The sequence below is a fragment of the Odocoileus virginianus genome, unplaced genomic scaffold (genome assembly GCF_023699985.2).
Source record: "Odocoileus virginianus isolate 20LAN1187 ecotype Illinois unplaced genomic scaffold, Ovbor_1.2 Unplaced_Contig_2, whole genome shotgun sequence".
Lineage (NCBI taxonomy): Eukaryota > Metazoa > Chordata > Mammalia > Artiodactyla > Cervidae > Odocoileus > Odocoileus virginianus.
This window is the reverse complement of record NW_027224319.1, coordinates 4,965,752-4,984,533: the sequence shown is the minus strand read 5'-3', so window position 1 is coordinate 4,984,533 and position 18,782 is coordinate 4,965,752. Positions and strand designations below refer to the sequence as shown.

The 18,782-nt window shown below is 39.3% G+C and overlaps 1 protein-coding gene across 1 annotated transcript in view; it reads left to right on the top strand.

The window, feature by feature from the left end:
* Window positions 1-838: 838 nt before the first annotated feature.
* The window catches only part of SMARCC1 (SWI/SNF related BAF chromatin remodeling complex subunit C1), a 124,078-nt gene continuing 106,134 nt past the window's right edge, over window positions 839-18,782 (top strand). The window contains 3 exon segments of the mRNA XM_070463437.1: window positions 839-1,048; window positions 8,812-8,931; window positions 16,129-16,214. Coding sequence (XP_070319538.1) covers window positions 854-1,048; window positions 8,812-8,931; window positions 16,129-16,214 — 401 coding nt within the window. The 5' untranslated portion in view covers window positions 839-853.

The following is an 18,782-nucleotide window of genomic DNA, read 5'->3' as shown; positions in this document are numbered from 1 at the left end:
ATCCGCCTGCAATGCGGGAGACCTGGGTTTGATCTCTGGGTTGGGAAGATCCTCTGAAGAAGGGAAAGGCTACCCACTCCAGTATTTCTGGCTGGAATAGGGTCGCAAGGAGTCGGACACGACTGAGCGACTTTCACTTCACAAGTGACAATCAGAGGGGAAGAGGGGTCCAGGTCGCGGGAATAGCTGTTGCAAGCGGCCCAAGGCAGGAAGGAGCTGGTGTAGCTGGAGCCATGAGGGGGAGGAAGGTGTGTGAAGCCGAAGGTGGTGGGTCCCAGATGGATGCTTACAAAGGACGACAGGGTCACTACGTGTACAAGGTCTGAGGGCAAGCGGGGACAGGCGCAGATTCCCACCCGGCGTGCGGGTTCCCCTCCTGGCACGCGACACTCGAAACGCGCTCTCCTCTCGGAACATCTCACACCAGCTCCTTTCTCCCCGGCGGTGGCAGACGGTGACACAGAACCACCGTGCAGCTGTAGATTACATAACAATTCAACGCAGGTACCGGGGAAACAGCCACACGCACGGAAGCCCAAGCTGTCAGGTGGAGTGGATGAGTAGTCTGCGGTGCAGGCGGAAGAGGCGGGTGGAGAGGCTCGTCCTAGGCCCGCCCGGCGCGAGTGCTGCGCATGCGTGTGCGCGTGCCCTCGTCGGTTAGGGCGCCGGTCCCGAGAAGAGGCGGGGCCGGGCTTCCGCGCCGGAAGGAGGTTGGCTGGGCGGGGCCGGGAGGCGGCAGTGGCGGCTGCGCGCGCGGGCGCGCGGGTGCGAACGGGGTACGCCGCGAGGGCCGGGGCACGCCGCGAGGGCCGGGGTGGGGCGGGCCGGGCGGTGGGGACGACGGACGGCGACGATGGCCGCGGCGGCGGGCGGCGGCGGGCTGGGGACGACGGCCGGCGCCGGGGGCGCAGGAGGCGCGGCGGCGGCCGCGGGCCTTGCGGTTTATCGGCGGAAGGATGGGGGCCCGGCGAGCAAGTTTTGGGAGAGCCCGGAGACGGTGTCCCAGCTGGATTCGGTGCGGGTCTGGCTGGGCAAGCACTACAAGAAGGTGGGTCCGCGCGCCCGTAGGGGCCGGGGAGGCCACGCGACGGGGGCCGGGGGCGGCTGCTGGCCTCGCGGGCCTCGGGCCGCCCCTCCCCCCGCGCGCCACGAGGGACAACAAAGGCAGGCGCCGGGCCCGCCACGCCCCCGCCGCCAGTTCTCGGCGCCCGCGCGCCCGGGGCTCCGCCGGCCCTCGGGGCGCCGCTCCTGGGAGCCCGGGCGAAAGCCCCTGCCCGCGCTTGTGAGGGAGCGGGTCGGGCTCCGTGACCCTGAGGGTGTGACTCTTCCTCTTTGTTAGCCGCTTTAGGTGTGTGAACAGTGGTTATTAAAACTGCCTGAGCCGAGCTGTAAGGGCCGAGGCAAGTTTTGTTTAAGAGATTAGTCTTCAAAGTCCAGTGAGGTAACCAAGGTTTTCTTAAACCTGTAGTTGATATGCTAAAGAAGACCGTGGACCGCTGTACTCGGACGTCGGTAACCGCAGGTTAATATAATGGATTACAGTGTTCATGGGAACTCACTAATATTAAAAAGACGACGGCTTTTACGTCACAGTTCTCTCTGCTTGTGTATAGTGGGAGTGCAAGAGTTAATGTTGACTTGTAGCTAATGTGAGGGCTTCCCTGAGAACCCCGTTCGTGTTAGGTCACCCCACTTTATATCACCTTTGTTTCCTTCATATCGTTTTTTGGGATTATTTTCATTTACCTGCTTGTCCTGCCGTTGCAGTGTTAGTTGGACTGAGTCATTGGTACTGAAAGTTGTGACTTAGTCCCATGTTTATAACACCTTTTTTAGCTTCCCGTTTGTATAACTTATTTAGGAATGACTGAACCCCTTAGAAAGTGTAAGGAAGCCGACTGCCAAAAAAAGAAAAAATTACTCTCTGTGTCCCAGAATTTCCTGAACACCCTTCACAGTTCTCTGCTTCCTCCGTTGTGGACCATCGCCCTGGAGCTAGGAGGTTGTTTGGCCTGTTCACTGTAGTGTGTCCTGGAACATTTTTGATCCTCATTGCCTGACCCTTAGTAGTTGCTTAGTAAATATTTGTTGAATGAATGAAAAGATAAAGCAGTCTAGAAACTTACTTTAAGTTTCGGGTCTACTGTGCTGTGAAACTCATCAGCTTTTGGACGTTGTTAGGCATGGGCAGGGGTCTTGGGTTCCTCTGATACTCCACTGTACTTTCAGAAATCACCATTTCTTATCTCAAGCTTTGGGCTTCCCTGGTGGTTCAGATAGTAAAGAATCCACCCTGCAATGTGGGAGACCTGGATTTGATCCCTGGGTTGGGAAGATCCCGTGGAGGCGGGGTTGGCAACCAACTCCAGTATTCTTGCCTGGAGAATGCGGATTCTCCATGATAGCATATGGATCCATGGTAGCAATATCAACTACAGAGGATCCTGGTGGGCTACAGTCCATGGGGTCACAAAGAGTCAGACACGGCTGAGCGACTAAGTGCACAACACACACATCAGTTTTTAGAAAGTGAGAGGTGACATATTCTTATTTACAATATATTTTTTGTTGCTTTGACTTTATTCTCCCAGGAATTTTAGAGTCACATTTGAGATTGTAGATTTTCCTCATTTATATGCAAGTGGACAATAGTGTTTTCCCTTGTACATTGGTAAATGGGTCTTTTTGTGTGTGTAAACAATAACGCTTATGGTAGTAGCTAAGGAAATGGAATACGTTTATATTATGAAATTATTGTTTATCACGTGCCCTTCAGGCAGTATTTTGGGTCTTAATATACCTTAATGTGTTTTTCCTCCCAGGCTGGATTTTTTTTTTTTTTTAATTAGTTAATTTTTTGGCTGCACTGGGTGTTTGTTGCTGTGCACAGACTTTCTGTCGTTTCAAGGAGCGGGAGCTACTCTTCGTGTGGGCTTCTCATTGCAGTGGCTTCTCTTGTTGTGGAGCACAGGCTCTAGGGTGCTCGGGCTTCAGTAGCTGCTGCATATGGACTCCAGAGCACAGGCTCAGTTGTTGTGGCATGGGGCCTAGTTGCCCCGCAGCATGTGGGATCTTCCTGGACTAGGGATCAAACTGATGTCCCAATGTTGCAAGGTGGATTCTTAACCACTAGACCACCAGGGAAGCCCAAGGCTGGATTGTTTACCCCAGTTTTATCGAGATAAAATTGACATGTAATACTGTATTACTTTATCACTGTAGCTTTAACAAAGAGATACTCAGGAGGAATATTCCTTTGGATAGCAAGGAAGGGAATAGAAGAAAGGAAGTACAGTGATAGTTATTTCTACCTTTCCAGACAGCATCTCTTTTGGCCCAGTTTTCAGAGGGCAGCTTTAGGGTTGGATAGTCTTTCAGAGCTGGGTTTGGGTGGATGAGGAAGTGTCTGTGAGCCTGATTGCAAGATTTGTCCCAGAGGATTGAAGCCAGTAGGCTAATGCTGGCTCCCTGTCCCTGAGGCTTTGAAGACAGAGTTAAAGTTACATTTGACCTCTCAGTGTTTCATAAAACTGGAATGTATTTCTTAGTCCTGTTCAGATTCAGAATTGCATATCCCTGGACTATCCTTGGACCTGATAGTCAGAATCCTATCAGCCTCTGAGAGTGGTGTTGATGTGGTAAAAATATTTACAAGAACGTTCTTTGCTTCTTCCATACACACTATATCTCTCCTTGGTGTACACATTGATGACTTTTAACTTAACTTTTGTGTTGCATTTAATACTGTATTTTCAAATTAATAAATCTCAACAAACAAATGAAATAGACATGACATTGATAGTAGCATTTTTATTGATGGGTTTATGCATGCACTATGAGGACAGCTTGAGCATCCCCTTTATCCGGGCATTTAAAACATAACTTGCTTAAATCCTCACAGTGGTCCTGTATGATAGATATTATTTACTTTATTTTCCCCATGAGAGAAACCTGAGACCTCAGGTTTAAGTAACTTCTATAAGAATTACAGTTAGGAGTCACAAATTTGGAATTCAGAGAAGGTCCACCTGGCTCCAGCTCCAACCCCCCCCCCCTTTTTTCTTTTTGCTATTCGTGATTCTTCTCTTTAAGAAACTCACGGTGTTGTGGAAAAGATAGACACTGGCACCTGCCTGTAAAAGCCAGTTGATTTCAAATTAAAAGAGAGTTCCCTTGTATTGTTTTTGTCTTCTGAATGTCCATAGAAGATGCTCAATAAATCTTTGTTCCATGAATGAACAGATTAACTAGGGTAGAAACCTCTAGAAACCTATTTATTGTAGTTTTGTTGATACATTTGCCTTAGCATTACAGAAAGGAGAGTAAATACTTGTGGACTGGGATGAGTTTCTACTTGCCAAAGGACCTAGAGGAGGTGACCAGTCTAGGGAAGTGGAAACTGCCCAAGGTTGCACTTCCAGCCCACTGCAGCAGCACAGAAGCTGGTTATCTGCCTGAGCTGCCTGCCTTGTATTGTGTGTCCGTAACACTGAAAGGTACGTCTCTGTCCATAGTTGAGGGTGGTTTTCAGATGATAACTCCTTGAGAAGGTGAAGTGGATCTGTAAGCCATTCGGTTCCCAGGGAAGTTTCTTCCCAAAGTTTGGCTCACTCCTGAAATTAAAGATTTCAGGATGATTTAAATAAAGATGCTTTAGATTTAACCATGATCACGAAAACAGACTGGATTGCCCAAGAAAGATATTTCCATGCCCTTTATAACAGGTTAAGACAGTTGTTTTTTTCATATGGGACATCATCTGCTGCAATAGAATTATTTAGGGATAAGTTAAACTTTTAATATGTTATTAATGTCACAGGGAATATAAAGCAGATTTATTGATACAGCTTTCTAAGCATATTTTCCTAATTTTCTTAAAACTTTGAGACTATAAGGTTTTTTGTTGTCGTAAGTAAAACATGCTGTTGAACTTTTTTTTTATTAAAAATAAAATTTTTATGAAGTCTTATATAATCATTAAATTTTCCCCCTTTAAAACACATTTAATAAGCACCTTTAATAAAGGTGATAAAACACCTTTAATCAGGATTTTTATTATCTTGAAAACTATTAGGATCTTTTTATGTTTAGGTGAGATTTTGGGGAGGAGTTGAACTGTCAACGTGGGATAGTAGAATGAGCATTACATTGGATTGGTAAATGTGAGTTCAGTACTTTTGGCCACTAATTGATGTCATTGAGCAGATCAGTTGATTTCCATGTTTCACTTGCTCATTTGTAACTCTTGTAGCCTGTTGTTTTGAATCAAATGAGATAGTCCTTGAATAGGATTATATAAATTTGAGATACTAGTGATACTTTTGCCGTATATCTTTTGATCCCTCTGATTGCTTAAATAGAATGTTAACTCTTTGAAATTTTTAAAAGTTGATTTTCAAATCTTACAATAGTCATACCCTGCCTTTTGAGAGGGTATGAGTATAGTTTACATAATACGTAAATGTCAAATTTATGAGTTAAAAATGTCATCTTTTACGTGTATTTTCATGTTTGATAATTTTTGTGAGTGATTTGATAAAGTAAACAGTTAAAAAATATAGTTTAAAAATTGAATTTTAGTATACCTAAGGTAATAATTTTGATTGAGCTTTGAACCTGCTGTCTTTATTCTGAAACTGTAGGGTTGTCCACGTGAAATCTTTCTCATTTTGAATGACGGTATGTTAAATGACACATCTGTAGATAGTGGTGAAGTTTAGAATACATACAAAGCTGTGTGTATAGGTCATTAACAATTCATTTTTGCCTAAAGGGTTGATTTGGTTTTAGCTGAACAACCTTCCTCCAGATGGTGCCTTTTTCAGTTTTAGGATTTGATACTGTTCAGTTGTCTGCAGGTATTAATTTTTCATTTTGCTTTACTATATGCTAAAAACCTGCAATACGTTATAAGATCCCTTGGAAGCTTGTACTTATTAAAGATTGTAAAGTTACCTTGTGAGTATGTACAACATACTTTGCCAGTTCTGTGGGTTACACTTGAAGAGTTTATTCTTTATTAAAGATTATCCTACTTTCAGTATTACTGTCATAATTGAGTATTCTTCATTAAAGATTTGCTCTGTTTAACAGTAGTCCTCAGAAAATTAAACTTGATGGTTTTTGTGGGAATTGGTATTGTAGGAAAGGGGAATTGTAAGTAATTTTTAACATTTAAAAATTGCTTACCTAGTTTTTTAACTTGTAGATTATAATGTGTTCTTTAACTGAGATACATGACATATAACAATATTTGAAGTGGATTTTTTTTTGAAAGCCCAGTGGTTCTTACAGTGTAGTGCCCATTCCCATGCTGTCGCATGGGAACTTGTTACGAATGCAGATTCTTGAACCTGACTGGGAGTAGGGCTAAAACTTAAGAACCATTATTTTATACTAACAGATTTGACATCATATGTGCTTAATGTATGAAACGGGTTTCTAGTTTTTGGCTTATGTCTGACAAACGTTTCACTTCATAGTCTTATGGAAATGTGGTTTTACAGAACACCTTTGATATAAAAGGAAGCTATTTGTAAGGATAAAAAGGTGTAGTTTAGAACAAGGATAGGCAGACTTTTTCTATAAAAGGGCAAGAGAGTAAATATTGAGGCTTTGCAGACCATGCAGTCTCAGCGGCAACTGCTTGGCTCTGCTGTTGGAGTGCAAATGAATGAGTGTGCAGTGTTTTCATAAAGCTGTTTATGGACCCTGACATTTGGATTTTATATAATATTCGTGTGTCATGAAATATTATTCTTAAAACTTCTCCCAAGCATTTAAAAATGTTAAGCCATTCTTAGCTTGTGGGCCACACAGAAATAGGCAGTGGGCTGGATTTTACCAACCTTTGGTCTAGAGGGTTTCGTGTAAAACAAAGCATTCCAACAAAATACCAACCTTTGGCAAAATTTAACTTATGCTGGCTGTTCCATGTAGAGAGGAAAGCTAGTATACTTGAACAAATAAAAGTGTGAGAGGATACTAAGCTTTAAAAAGAATTGCCTGCCCTCTTGTTAATATATTATGCTCTCTCTTTGATTGGCAGCAAATGCAGTGGCAGCCCACTCCAGTACTCTTGTCTGGAAAATCCCATGGACGGAGGAGCCTGGTAGGCTGCAGTCCATGGGGTCGCAGAGTCAGACACGACTGAGCGACTTCACTTTCACTTTTCACTTTCATGCATTGGAGAAGGAAATGGCAACCCACTCCAGTGTTCTTGCCTAGAGAATCCCAGGGACGGGGGAGCCTGGTGGGCTGCTGTCTGTGGGGTCGCACAGAGTCGGACATGACTGAAGTGACTTAGCAGCAGCAACACATATTGAGAACCAGTCAACTTAAGGCATTGTAACTAACAGTAGATGATACAGCTGACATTTTGCTGTATAGGTATCAGACATTACTGCAGTAGAAACATTAATTTTGACATGTGGGGTGGTACTGGGAAAGAGGTTTTTCCAGAAAGAGAAATAGTGTTGTTGTTTTTTTTTAGTGGAAGTATAGATGTGTTTTCCTGCTCAGAATTGGCGGTTTATTTATTTATTTTTTTCATTTATTTTTATTAGTTGGAGGCTAATTGCTTTATAGTATTATAGTGGTTTTTGCCATACATTGACTTGAATCAGCCATGGATTTACATGTGTTCCCCATAGAATTGGCAGTTTAAAAAAAAAATTTGATGGTCTTTCTAAGTGATACTGAATGCTGAATACTAAATTAAACTCTACACTTAATTGAACTCTCTAGTTTATGCTTTTCCCGTCATGTACTCTCTCTCTGCTTGCTGTGCTGTTCACTTGCTGTCTGCCATGGGTTTGCCCTTTGTGACATGACGCACATCAGCATGGATAACTTTTCATGTACATTTGTTTAAAAAGATTCTTATTTTGGCCAAAAACTTGTAAAGCTTACCATCGTAACCATTTTTAAGTGCCCACACATGTGTATTTTTCTTTAGTGCGTGAAAACAACCATTTTATTGTGCTTAAGAGTTCCCGTGTGTCTGGAATTTGGATGGGCATGTTCGGGGTGACTGTTTCTGCTCAGTGGTGTCTGGGCCCTTGACTGGGGAGGTTTGATGATTGAAGGTAACTTAACAGCTGGGGACCAGAATCACCTGGAATCTCCTTTACTCATGTGTCTCGTGGTTATACTGTCAGTCTTCTGGGATATCAGCTGGGACCTCTTCATGTGACCTCTCTGGGTAGCCTGGGCTTCCTGTGTGGTGGTGTCAGGGTGGTTGGACAGCTTTGTTGCTGTTCAGGGCTCTAAAGGTGGGTGTCCCAAAAGAACTACTTGGAAGCAAAACTGTCTGATCTTTTTTGATTTATCCTCGGAAGTCACACAGCATCACTTCTCTTGCATGCTGATTGGTTTTCAGTGAGTCCCTAAGGATGGTCTGATTAAATAGAAGAGGACATAGATCCCCACTTCTAGATGAGAGGAGCATCAGAGTTTGTGGATTAGTTTGAAAAACTTTTTTAACACAGTCGGTTCTCTGGCCACATACAAAATTCAGTGGCCAATAGTTCTCATTCCCTTATAGCGTCAGGCTCAATTTTGAGATCCGGGATCTCACCATCCAGGTGGGGATGAGATGATTTGGGTTTGGTTTCTTGAACATCCTTAAGATCTGTTCCCTAAAAGGGTGTTTTATTTATTCAGCCCACTGCCCCCAATGTTTGTTTATAGAAGTGTCTCAGACACTTAAAATCTGCCACCAGGCCAGTGCTTAGGTACTAGGAAGTAAGCTAATAACATTGTCTTCTGCACAGTTGTCCCAGTTTTTGAGTCTTTGTCTTTATCTTGCAGTATGTTCACACGGATGCTCCTACCAATAAAACACTGGCTGGGCTGGTGGTACAGCTTCTTCAGTTCCAGGAAGATGCCTTTGGGAAGCATGTCACCAACCCGGCCTTTACCAAGCTCCCGGTAAGTACATCAGCTTCTCACACTGGGACAGCTTCTGTTTCTGTACTCTTGAGTGCAGCCTGCAGCTGTTTATTTTGCTGCTGCTATTGTACAGAATAGGAAAAAGGAGGAATCTCTACAGAATTTTTGCTGTAGAATGTTACTGCTTTTGAACTATAAGAAGCATCTCTTTCAGGAGTCATTTAACATTGGCATTAAACAGCACAATAGTTATTACCTAGACTTACCTGTTAACATTTTACTATGTTGTAATTTCTTTATTGTCTTTACTAAGTCTTTTCCTTTTTTTCCTCCTGATTCAGTTCTTGTGGCTAGAATGCTGTTTTCTGAAATTTCTTTTTTTTTGTCCATTAGATTCTTCTGAGCTTATGTGAGAATATGATTCTGTTCCCCTTGAAGTTGGTATTTTGACTAGAGGTTAGACTTGGTGTAGAAATTGGTCATGTTTTATTTCTTTTTTAAATTTGTAGGTTTTGTTCTTTCTTAAACATTTGATTTTGTACAGAAAAATCTGATACTACCTTTTGATTATCCCTTTTTCGTACTGATCTTTAAAATTCATAAATCTTTATAGTTCTCATAAGTCATGATCTGAAGACTCAGTTACGTTTCTTCACCTCTGGGAACATTCGGTTTATTAGTCTTCTCTGCTTGTCTGTATTTCTTTATATTTCTGAACTCTTGATTGTACAAATACGAGATTTCTGGGAACTACCTGTCATATTTTCCTGTAATTTTTGTCTTCCAATTCTCTCGTTTGGGTTTTTGTAGTTTCCAGTCTGCTATCTGTTGCCTCTACTGAATTTATTATTGGTAGACTTTTTTTTTTTAATATCGAAAGCTTCCGGTTTGTGTGTTCTTATTTCATCATTAACCTTTTTGTTTTAATAACTCACTGATCTCTCAGATATAAGTGGGAATAAAAAATATTATTTTACTGACCTTGGAATTAATCTGTCTGCTTTGCTTATGATATTTTTGCCACCCAGACATTTATTTTCATTAAGTCAAATAAGTGGATGTGGTTTTATGAATCATGTTAGGATTCTTTCTCCACTCATAGGTGATAAAAGGTTTTAGCCATGCATTCTTGTATTATTTGTATGGCGTGGGTTAGCCATATAGAATTTATCTTGGTATTCATTGTGAGCAAGGGATCCAGTTTTATCTTTTTCCATATGATCACCTGGTTAACCCAACAACATTTATTAAAGGGTACTGCCTACCCCCACTGATTTGAGTTCAGCAAATATTAAGCATTTGAGTATGTGCCAAGTTCTGAGAATTCAAGGAGTAATGCAGTGTATTGTTTGTCCTCAAGGGGCTTACTTCCACTCTTTCTTTGAGATGTATAAATAGAGCCTTTGGTCTCAGGAAATGTTTTCCCAGGAAAAGGACATTTGAACTGAGTCCTGAAAGTAGAGTATGAGTTCTTCAGCAACATGCTGGAAGATGAGCTTTTCAAGCAATGAGAGCAATTTGTAAGACCCTAAAGGCCTGAGAAAATTTTGGCACTTTAATGTGGTTTCAGATAGTTCAACAGGGTTAGAACTGAGGACAGTAGGCAGAGAGATGGGCCAGAATCAGTCATAAAAGGATAGAAGTGTGACTTTTACTTGAAAGTGGTTGGGAACCAGAGCACAGGGGAGAGTAGAGGTGGGTTAATCAATTTTGGGTTTTATGATAACCCTGCAGGCTTTGATATGAAGAATGAATTGGAAGCCTTCAGATTGGAGGCTTTGAAGTCTCTCTCTCCATGAAGAAGCTGCTCTCATAATCCAAGTGAGCTGTAGTCAGAATAGAAAGGAGTTGAAATAGTGAGAGGGGGTAGAACTTTGTGGGGTTTTTTGTTCGTTTGTTTTTGGTGGGAGGATGGGTTGTGGGGCTAAAATAAGAAAGAATTGCCTGGGATGACTGCACTGAGCCGATTCCTTTAGCACTAAGGTGAAAGCGACAGGACAAAAGTAGGTTTCTGGAGAAAGGTACTCAGTTTAGTCTGTTTGAAGTTGGCTCTCCTGTAGGGCATCTCTGATTTTGAAATCTGTAGGTAGTTGGAAATGAGATCTGAAGTTTTAGAGAAAAGGTTGAATTAGAGGAAGACATTTGAGAGTTACTGGGTGCTGGTTGAATTCACATTGGTAGAGCAAGAGCATACATGTTTAGATATTGGAGGTACTTGCTCATTTTTGACAAATGGGAGCTATTCAGCTGAATAATGAGCATATTTTATTTTCTGTACTATGGCAGATTGAGGTTTCGGGGGTAACTTTTATAAGCTTAAAATTAATTGAAAGTAAACATTTGCAAGAATAGTGCAAAGTACTTTCATTTCCCTTCATTTAGAATCCTCAGTTTTTAGCATTTTGCCATGTTTGCTTTATCACTGTTTTTTTCTACGTGTTTGTGCATATTCTGAATCATCTGAAAATTCCTTGTTCCTTTACCTCCAGATACTTGAGTGTTTACTTCCTGTTCTTTTACATTATCAACTAGATTAGAATGATCAAATCAGGAACTGGTTGAAGTTTTTATCATTTAAAACACTATAATATAATACTTATAGTTTATATTTTATCAGGTATAAAATCATTTAGAATAAAATTTACATGTAGCATTATATGAAGTATTTTATGTAAGGTGATTTGCATTATATTGGTATTCCTAATTAGGGTTATATGAGTGTCTTGGAAAATAGTGTTTACAAGAGGGTTTATTTGGGGAATATTTAACTCCTGGGAACTAATCCATTATAATTTTTCTGAATTTTAAAGATTTTAAAGAGAATATTTTTAGGCATAAGCCGTACTTAAAAATAATTCATAGTTTACTGGTAGAGGAATCAGATTTACTTCTTTTTCTTTCCAAATAGTGTTTAGCTTTTTCCCAAATGAAAGGGATTGATACAATAAGGCATAATGGAAAAAAAAAAAAGGCGTAATGGTGTAAAACAAAACTGAAGGAAAGAGACAGTAAAGCAGACAATGTTTCAGTGAAACTTGTAAATTATTTACCTTAAAAAGTTTTTTTCCTGAATGAATAGTACTGGAGTAAGAGTTCACTATTTGGGCTGTTTTTTTTTTTTTAATCAAACTAGAACTTTTTGTTTACTAGCTTCCTAAGTCATGTTAAGGGCTTCTCTGGGGGCTCACATGGTAAAGAGTCTGTCTGCAGTGCAGGAGACCTGGGTTCAATCCCTGGGTTGGGAAGATCCCCTGGAGGAGAAAATGGCAACCCACTCCAGTATTCTTGCTTGGGAAATCCACAGGACAAAGGAGAGCCTGGTGGGTCCTAGTCCACGGAGTCTCAAAGAGTTGGACATGACTGAGTGACTTTCACGTCACTTCAGTAAGTCCTATTGGATGTTAAACAGCTGGCTCAACATAGGATATGTTCTATCTAATGCTGAGAAATTAGAAAGATTTAGGGGGGAAAAAGTGCTTTGTAAGGCTAAAAATGTATTTCACAAGCAAACATGATATGAATTCATGTTTTTTTACCTCCATAAGTAAAATTTCTTGTTATTCCATAATTCCTTCAAGGCTTTTAGTACATATGCATACATAACACAGACGTAATTGTAACATGAAAAATCAGTTGATTTTGTATTCTGCTTTTTTATGTTTTTCATTTTTTTAAATTGTATTGAAATATAGTTGATTTACGGTGTTGTGTTAGTCTCAGGTTTAAAGCATAATGATTTAGTTATACATATATCCATTCTTTTTCAGATTCTTTTCCCATATAGGTTATTATAGAATATTGAGTAGAGTTCCCTGTGCTATAGTAAGCCCTCTTTGGTTATCTGTTTTTAAGTTCATTTATATCATTTTAAAAATTTAGATTTGACACATTAGTGATATATTTGTTTTTCTGTGTCTGACTTTTTTACTTAGTGTGCTAATTTCTAAGTCTATCCATGTTGCTTCAAATGGCATGATTTTATTCCTTTTTATAGCTGAGTAATATTCCACTGTATATGCACCACATCTTTATCCATCGCTCTGTTGATTGACATTTAGGTTGCTTCCATGTCCTGGCTATTGTAAATAGTGCTGCAGTGAACATTGGGGTGCATATATCTTTTCAAATTATGGTTTTCTTAGTATATGCCCAGGAGTGGGATTGCTCAATCATATGGTAGTTTTATTTTTTGTTTTTTAAGAAACCTCCTTACCTCAATAGTGACTACCCCAGTTTACATTCCCATCAACAGTATAGGAGGATTCCTTTCTCTCCACATCCTCTCCAGCATTTATTTTTTGTAACCTTTTTGAGGACGGCCATTCTAACCAGCTTGAGGTGATACCTCATTGTAGTTTTGATTTGTTGTTGTTCATTCACTAAGTTGTGTCCGACTCTTTGTGACGCCATGGACTGCAGCACACCAGGCTTTTCTGTCTTCGCTGTCTCCCAGAGTTTGCTCAAACTTATGTCCATTGAATCAGTGATGTAATTCAACCGTCTCATCCTCTGTCAACCACTTCTCCTCCTGTGCTCAATCTTTCCCAGCATCCGGGTCTTTTCTAGTGAGCCAGCTCTTCGCATCAGGTGGCCAAAGTATTGGAGTTTCAGCTTCAGCATTATTCCTTGATTTGATTTGCATTTCTTTTAATATTAGCGATCTTTTCATTTTCCTATCACCCACCTGTGTGTCTTCTTTGGAGAAATGTCTATTTAGATCTTCTGCCCATTTTTTTCTTTTATCGGATTGTTGGTTTGTTGTTTTTTAAATGCTATGTAAGCTGTTTGTCTATTTTGGAAATTAATCCCTTGTTTGAGTTGCATCATTTGTAAATATTTTCTCTCATTCTGTTGGTTGTCTTCATTTTGTTATGGTTTTTTTTGCTGTGCAAAAACTTTTAAGTTTAATTAGGTCCCATTTGTTTATTTTTTTCCCATTTGTCTATTTTTGTTCCCATTACTCTAGGAGATGGAGCCAAAAAATATTGCTGTGATTTATGTCAAAGAGCGTTCTGCCTATATTTTCCTCTAGGAGTTTTGTAATAACTGGTGTTATATTTAAGTCTTTAATCCAGTCTCAGTTTATTTTTGTATATAATGTTACAAATTAAATATGATCTAATTTTATTCTTTTACATGTTTTCCCAGCAGCACTTTTTTTTTTTTTTTTGAATGTTAAGTTTTTTTTTTTCTTCCATTTATTTTTATTAGTTGGAGGCTAATTACTTTACATCATTACAGTAGGTTTTTGTCATACATTGAAATGAATTAGCCATGGATTTACATGTATTCCCCATCCCAGTCCCCCCTCCCACCTCCCTCTCCACCCGATCCCTCTGGGTCTTCCCAGTGCACCAGGCCCGAGCACTTGTCTCATGCACCCAACCTGGGCTGGTGATCTGTTTCACCCTAGATAATATACATGTTTCAATGCTGTTCTCTTGAAACATCCCACCCTCGCCTTCTCCCAGAGTCCACAAGTCTTAAAGAGACTGTCTTTCCTCCATTGTGTATTCTTTCCTCCTTTGTTACAGATTAATTGACCATAAGTGCGTAGGTTTGTCTTTTGGGCTTTCTGTCCTGTTCTGTTGATCTGTGTGTCTGTTTTGGGACCAGTATTATACTGTTATAATTACTGTGACTTCGTAGTATAATCTCAAGTCAGGGACTGTGATCCCTCCAGATCTGTTCTTTGTTAAGATTATTTTGGCTGTTTAGGGTCTTTTGTTTTTCCATACAAGTAAAAAATTTTTTTGTTCCAGTTCTGTGAAAAACATCATTGGTAATTCGATAGGGATTTCATTGATTCTCGATTGCCTTGGGTAGTAATGTCATTTTGACAATACTGAGAACATAGTATATCTTTTCATCTGCTGGTGTCATCTTCAGTTTCTTTCGTTAGCATCTTACAGTTTTCAGAGTACAAGTTTTTTGCCTCTTTAGGTAGGTTTATTTCTGGGTATTTTACTCTTTTGTTACGATGGTAAGTGGGTTGTTTCCTTAATTTCTCTTTCTGATCTTTTGTTGTTAGTGTATAGAAATGCAACAGATTTCTGTATATTAATTTTGTATCCTGCAACTTTACCAAATTCATTGATGAGCTCTAGTAGTTTTCTGGTAGCATCTTTAGGATTTTCTATGTATAGTATCATGTCATCTGCAAAGATAGTTTTTATTTCTTCCTTTCCAATTTGGATTCCTTTTATTTCTTTTCCTTCTCTGACTGCTGTGTCTAGGACTTGCAAGACTATGTTGAAGAAGAGTGGTATCAGTGGGTATCCTTGTCTTGTTCCTGATCTTTAAAGGAATGCTTTCAGTTTTTTACCATTGAGTATGATATTAGCTGTAGGTTTGTCATATATGCCTTTATTATGTTGAGATATGTTCCCTTTATGCCCACTTTCTGGAGAGTTTTTTTTTTTGTTTTTTAATCATAAATGGATGTTGGATTTTATCAAAAGCTTTTTCTGTATCTGTTAGGATGATAATATGATTTCTGCAGTTCGTTATTGTGTATCATGTTGATTCATTTGTGGATATTGAAAAACCCTCACGTGTTTCTGAGATAAATCCCACTTGATCATGGTATATGATCTTGCTGTACTGTTGAATTTGGTTTGCTAGTCTTTTGTTTATGATTTTTGCATCTGTGTTCATCAGTGAAGTTGGCTTGATGTTTCTTATTGTACATTTTAAAATATGAATTTTATTTAGTTTTTTAAATTGAATTTTAAATTTGCCAGTGGAGTTGGTAGTAATATCATTAATTTGTCCATTAATGTTTTATGCTGAAACAATTTGATGTATCTTTTGTAAGTCTTTTCTTTTCATAGACTGTTTACTTAAAACTAGAAACATTTTTTTGTACTTCAGTTTGTTCCAAAAAAGCCAGGAAGTTATTGTATTAGGAGTTGTAGTTGTTTATAACTTTGAGTTTATATAAAACTTAGACTTCCCAGGTGGCTCAGTGGTAAAGAATCCACCTGTTAATGCAGGAGACACAGGAGATGCAGGTTCAGTCCCTGGGTTGGGAAGATCCCCTGGAGGAGGAAATGGCAACCCACTCCAGTATTCTTGCCTTGGAAATTCCATGAACAGAGGAGTGTGCTACTGCCCATGGGGTTGCAAGGAGTCAGACACAAATGATCTTGCACTTACTTACAAATCTTAGAGTTCAGACAGGAGTAATTGACAGAAGTTTTATTTTTCTCATGTGTAACTTGTATCATCTTTTAGGCAAAATGTTTCATGGATTTCAAAGCTGGAGGCACCTTGTGTCACATTCTTGGGGCTGCTTACAAATACAAAAATGAGCAGGGGTGGTAAGTTTTTGTTTTTATGTGCATGTTTTGCTGTGATGTGTGTAAGTTTTCCAACCTTAAACCTGTTCCTCTTTGATACGGTGTTACAGAATTCTATAAGCATATTATGATCAATATCCCAAAGTAGGTTGTCTTTTATCTAGGGCCCTAATTTACTTTTGTGCCTGCAGCCAAGAAAAATATCAAAACAACTGTTACATTTATTGTGCAGGATATTTTTCATATATAGTTGCATGTAGATAATCGATGGATGTACATTATTAGCAAATCGGAAGGTAGGGTCACTATGAAATACATAAATGTGTATTATAAACTTACAGTGTGCCGAAAGATAACAGTTTTAAGTGTTCTGTGGACCAGGCCTTCCAAGTAAGAGTCACCCAGCTTGCGCCCCTCAGAACACGAAAGGAGCTGGCTCAGAGGAGTGCAGGCAGTTGTGAGGGCAGTGATGGAGCTAGGATGGGGATTCCTCCTGGTTTTTTCCCTACAACTTTGCTTTTCCTTTTACTCTTACTTTTCTTCTTTCTCACTCTGTCTTTTCTTGATGCTTTCCTCCTTTTCTTTCTTGAACTGTAGGGTTTTCTCCATCTCAGTGTGGGAAGTTCAGCTGTTAGGACTATTGAGTGTTTAATGATGATGGTTCTATTTCAAGGGTGGGGTGAGGTTAGGGGTTAGGAGGGTGCTGAAGTGTATTGAAGTTGTTTGGTGGTTTTAGTTGTGTTGTGCGGTTTATAATCTTAGCATCTTTCCAGGAGAATACTCATGTAATCTGTGTCTTTTAACATAAAAAGTAAGCTAATCTAATACTTCATGACTGAGAAATGCCAGGAAGTATTTGCATCAATAATCAGGGCAAGTTTATAAGTAAATGACTTATTTATGGTAAGTGGAAAGAGATGCAGACATATATCTTATTTGCTAGAACTTTATATATATGAGTGGGTGTTTAATAGATATTATTTGGTTGATTAAATGAGCACGAGAGTTTGTTGTCATCAGAGGTAGCTTTCTGTTTTTCAGTTCTCTTTCCGGCTCTGGTGGTGCGCTCTTCCCAGAGTAGTCCCTGGTTTGTTAATAGGATTGACAGCATGTCCGGGTGCTCATACGTGGTTTGTGTCCACACTCTAGATTCGCAGTTGGAACTCTTTCCTTTGTTGGTTTCCTTGTTCAGTTTGTGTCTCCCAAGTCCAGCCTGGACCCTTGAGGGCAGAGTCTCAAAGTGAAATGACCTTCCTAAGTCATTATGAAATTTGCTTATTTAGTGTATCACTGCAATGAAATATTTTTATCTGAAAAGATTTCAGGTGGTTTAGAAGGTTACATAAAGTAAATCATCTATGGCTTAAATATCGGGCCAACAAAGAAGTAAAGGATAGAGTTAGAGACTTTTTAAGAGGAATGAAGAGTAATAGTTTTTCCAAATCTTCTCAGATTGTAGCAGAATTATCCTCTTTCAAATATAATTATAAATCAGTTGCAGTACCCACCTTCCCCTGTCTCCTGTGATTTACACACTTGCAGTGAGTGGATCACTTATGTTCCAACAGTGCATATCTTAATAACTGTCAACGCAGCTGGGCACTTGAATAGTGGCTTGTCATCTTGATTCTGCTGCTGACTCAGATGAGATCATAAGGAATTAAGATACTCAGGTTGAAATAACAAGAAACCTATACAAACAATTGGCAAATCTTCAAACAAAATTGTACTGATTTATTGTCCAACCAGAATGTATTGAGTGTACCTTTACCCCTTTCACTGCCCAGCAGTTGTATTTATTTGTATTACTGACATCTTTTCATCCTAGTAATTTGTGATAGATTTGAAAAAGGTTTTATTTTACTTTATTTTGAAGAAGGTTTTATAATTTTAGTTTAATTTACATTTCCCTTTTGGGCAGGTTTGAACATCTTTGCATAATTTAAAAAGTAAAGTTTAAATACTCTTGCTAATTTAAAAATAAGTCAGATAAAATCTTTCAAGTAAAAGTTATACTGTATTTATCTGTTTTCTTTTGTTCAGTTTTTCTTAATATTCATATATGTACTTTTGCTTACTTATCATACTGTAGATTCAGAAAAGCTTTAATGTGACATGTTATCAAATTACTGTTTGGCAAGCCATTTTGGTTTATTATTATGGAAAATATAAATTATACATAAGAAAGACTAATATTAATATAGTGAAGTATTTCCAGTCATGCATCTTCTGCTTTATAGAATTTCATCTGTAAATACTTTTGTGTATTTATTTCTAAAATTAGATTTTAGAGGTTTTCTTGGCAGTCCAGTTGTTAAGACTTTGCGCTTCCAATGCAGGGGGCATGGTTCAATCCCTGTTTGAGGAATTAAGATCCTGCATGCTGCATGGCATGATCAAAAAAAATTAGATTTTAAGAAAGCATGATGACAGTACCATTATCCTAGCCAAGAAAATTATCAGTAATTTTTCAGTATTGTTAAATACTACCTACTTAGTGTTTGTTTCCCTGATATTTTCACAAAGATTTTTTATATTTTGTTTTAATCAGTATCCAAACAAGATTCATACACTACAGTTGGTTCATAT